Source organism: Polypterus senegalus, chromosome 2 (assembly GCF_016835505.1).
Source record: "Polypterus senegalus isolate Bchr_013 chromosome 2, ASM1683550v1, whole genome shotgun sequence".
Lineage (NCBI taxonomy): Eukaryota > Metazoa > Chordata > Cladistia > Polypteriformes > Polypteridae > Polypterus > Polypterus senegalus.
Genome location: NC_053155.1, coordinates 20,866,451 through 20,869,805, shown reverse-complemented (window position 1 = coordinate 20,869,805; position 3,355 = coordinate 20,866,451). Strand labels below are relative to the sequence as shown.

At 40.2% G+C, this 3,355-nt stretch overlaps 1 protein-coding gene across 1 annotated transcript; it reads left to right on the top strand.

The window, feature by feature from the left end:
* Positions 1-1,063: 1,063 nt before the first annotated feature.
* Positions 1,064-2,032, top strand: LOC120524352 (olfactory receptor 6N1-like). Its single transcript, XM_039746215.1, has one exon. The coding sequence runs from the start codon at positions 1,064-1,066 to the stop codon at positions 2,030-2,032; it is 969 nt and encodes a 322-aa protein (XP_039602149.1).
* The last annotated feature ends 1,323 nt before the right edge of the window (positions 2,033-3,355 follow it).

The window sequence follows — 3,355 nt, the reverse complement described above, 5'->3', positions numbered from 1 at the left end:
TAATGTACAAGTACTTTAATTTTATAAATTATTCTAATGAAGCATTTTAATTCTTTTATCTCTTTTTCATAAAACAATATCTACACCTCAACTTGTTTTAACTTTCAAAACCAGTTCTCCTAGCGACGGTCACAGTGGCAGCAAACCAAGAGCAGGTCAGACCAGGCTTCTCGGTGCCCAGCTACAGATCTCAGCTCTTCTTGGGCAATTCCTAGTCATTCCCAAGCTAGCCGAGAGATATAATCCCTCCAGCGTGCTCTGGGTATGTCACAAGGTCTCCACCCAGTGGGACGTGCCCGGAGCAGCTCAAGAGGAGCATTCTTATGACATGCCCAAGCCAACTCTGGTGGCTACTCTCAATCTAAAGGAGTAGCGACTCTGCTTTGAGGCTCCCCCAAATTGCTGAGCTTCTCAACCCTATCATGGAATGTCAGCTCAGTGGCCCTGTGAAGAAGCCTCACTTCTGCTCCTTGTATTAACAGTCACATCCTTTGGTCACTTCCTGTCGGTCATGACCATAGACGAGAACAGAGATGTAGAATGGCCTATAAACTGAGAGCCTTGTCTTTAGATTCATCTCCAATTTCACCACCACGGACTGCTGCAGCACCTGCAGAACAGTTGCTGCCACTTCAATCTGCTTGTCAATCTCATTCCCCTTTCTCGTGAAGAAGATTGTGAGATGCTTGAACTCCTCCACTTTTCCCCTACAGTTGTTACCCCCTCACCAGGACAGAATGATCCACCTTCTTCTCGAAGAGAACCATGACCTCAGACTTGGAGGTGCCGATCCTCATCCTAGCCGTTTCACACAAATCACGCGCCACAAGGTCACAGTCACTGATGACCGTAAAGGTGAATGTTCGTTATTTTCATTACTGAGCCATGTAGTTGAAGCAGAAACCATAACTGGCTTTAAGAAGCATCTGGATGAGATATTGAGACAGCTTAGCTATTAGCTAAATAAATGGGCCTGTTGGATTGAATGGTCTCCTCTCATTTGTCTCATTTCTGATGTTTTTGTTTTTATTCATTTCAGATAATTGACATTTGAAGATCCATCATGTCATTGTTGAATCAAACTGACACTTCTGTCCAGGAGTTTATTATTGTTGGATTTCCTACTTTCCAGGACTCTGAGAGCAGAAACATCCTGTTTTCCATCTTCCTAGCTGTTTATTCCCTTATTCTACTTGGGAACGTGCTGCTCATTGTTGTCTTTATAATGGATAAAGGACTGCACATCCCGATGTACATGTTAATTTGCAGCCTGGCCCTTGTGGACTTAATAATATCTACCACCACGATTCCGAAAATGCTCCTTGTTTTTAGCTTCAAATCAACAGTCATCTCTGTCTCCATGTGTCTCACCCAAATGGGTTTCTACCACACTATGATCGCCACAGAATCTCTTCTTCTTGGACTCATGGCTTACGACAGGTATTTAGCCATCTGTAAGCCGTTACATTATTTTACACTCATGAGCAATGTGGTTGTGTTACAGAAGATCAGTTGCTGCTGGGTGCTCGGGTTCCTTGTAGCAATTGTTTCGGTCATCTTGGCTCTGAAGCTTCCCTTCTGTGGACCAAATAAGTTGATCCACTGTTTCTGCGATCATTCAGCCGTATTGAAACTGGCATGCACGGAGACAATTCTCAACAGTTATGTGAGCCTAGCGATAGCTTTATCTGTGCTCTTCATTCCACTGAGCTTTATTTTGTTTTCCTATGCGATGATCATAAGGTCGGTGCTCAATATCGTCAGCTCTGAAGGACGTTTAAAGGCATTTTCCACTTGTGGTACACACCTATTGATCATTCTAGTTTTCTTTGTCATTGCAGCTGGAGTCTACATCTCTAACCGGGTCCCCGGTACTTCTATAGATATGCGAATCATGGCAGCTCTGATTCAGAATGTGACTCCGCCACTGATGAATCCAATAATTTATTGCCTGAGAACAAAAGAGATCAGGGAGAGTTTTGTAAAAACTTTAAAACGATGTAAAATATTACCAGACAGACGTTCACAATAAACTGCCGATATATAATGTGAGCTTGTTGTCCAACTCACATTCATTTTGACTCATTCTGCAGTGACAAAATAATTCGAGAAAACCGCTGAATTTCAGAAGCTGTGAAAAATTCTAGCTATTTAATTAGTGGTGTTGTCACAATGATTTCACGTTTGAATGGGTGTCCACACCAGAATTAGAAATATTACGAGGGACATTCAAAAAGTTTCCGCACTTTTATATTTTTGTTGGAAACAGTGAAGGCAGGAGGAGTGGTAAATGTTCGTGTCTGAGTGTCATGTGACTGGGAAAAGTGCATTGCAAAGGAAGGTGACTGTGTAGAAAAGTGATGTCATTTGTTTTTAAAATTCTTAATAAATTGAGTTAAAAAACAGTGTGAAAAGTTTTTAAACGTCCCTCACAACTCTGACCAGAGCACCATTTTTCCATGTTTGTCTCAGGTGTTTCTCCAAATACCCCAAATTAGATTACATGAGGTATACTGAAAATGGTCTACTTTTGTGTTAAATGTACTCCATGATGGACTGTGTCTAAAGATGCCTGGAAAGTCTCCAAGTCCAGGCGATCTTCAAACTGGATCAAGTAGGTTTAGTAATTGGATGAAAGTAATGATAGTAGTAATAAAGCAATTTGCCTACAACCAGCTGCCCATTTACTCTCTGCTTTATATCTATTGTTTCTCCTATGTTTATTCTCTTCAGCTGGATGTTTCTTCTTTTCTGTTTCTGTTTTACAAAGCCCTGGAAATAAAAAGGGAATCAAAATTCAATTGGGTTCATTTGAGTATAACACTGTTTATCTAATGCAAAGTTTGTGCACACTTCTAAAATTACAATGCATCAAAAGCAAAAGTCACTAAACCTTACAACATTCACCTACAAACACACCCAAACTAAGTTTGAAACACGTGTGACACCCCATGTAGTGGGAAATGGGGGCACCAGTCTAGACTCTAGGTGTCTAGTACACGTGATAAACCGTGACCAGAATGGGTTTTGCAAAAACAAGGTGAGGCAAAGAAGAATAATTAAATCATCTCCTTCAGAATATATATATATATATATATATATATATATATATATATATATATATATATATATATATATATACACACTACTCCAAAAAATTATAGACTGATATGGTAATGTGTTAGGAATGAAAGGATGCCACATCGTTTGTTGGAAATGATAATGATCAACCTACAGAGGGCTGAATTCAACGACACCTCAAAAATCAAAGGGAAAAAATGATGTGGCAAGCAGGCTCACCCGATTTTGATGAATTTCCATTGCAGCAACTCTACAGTAAATCGTACTCAGTAGT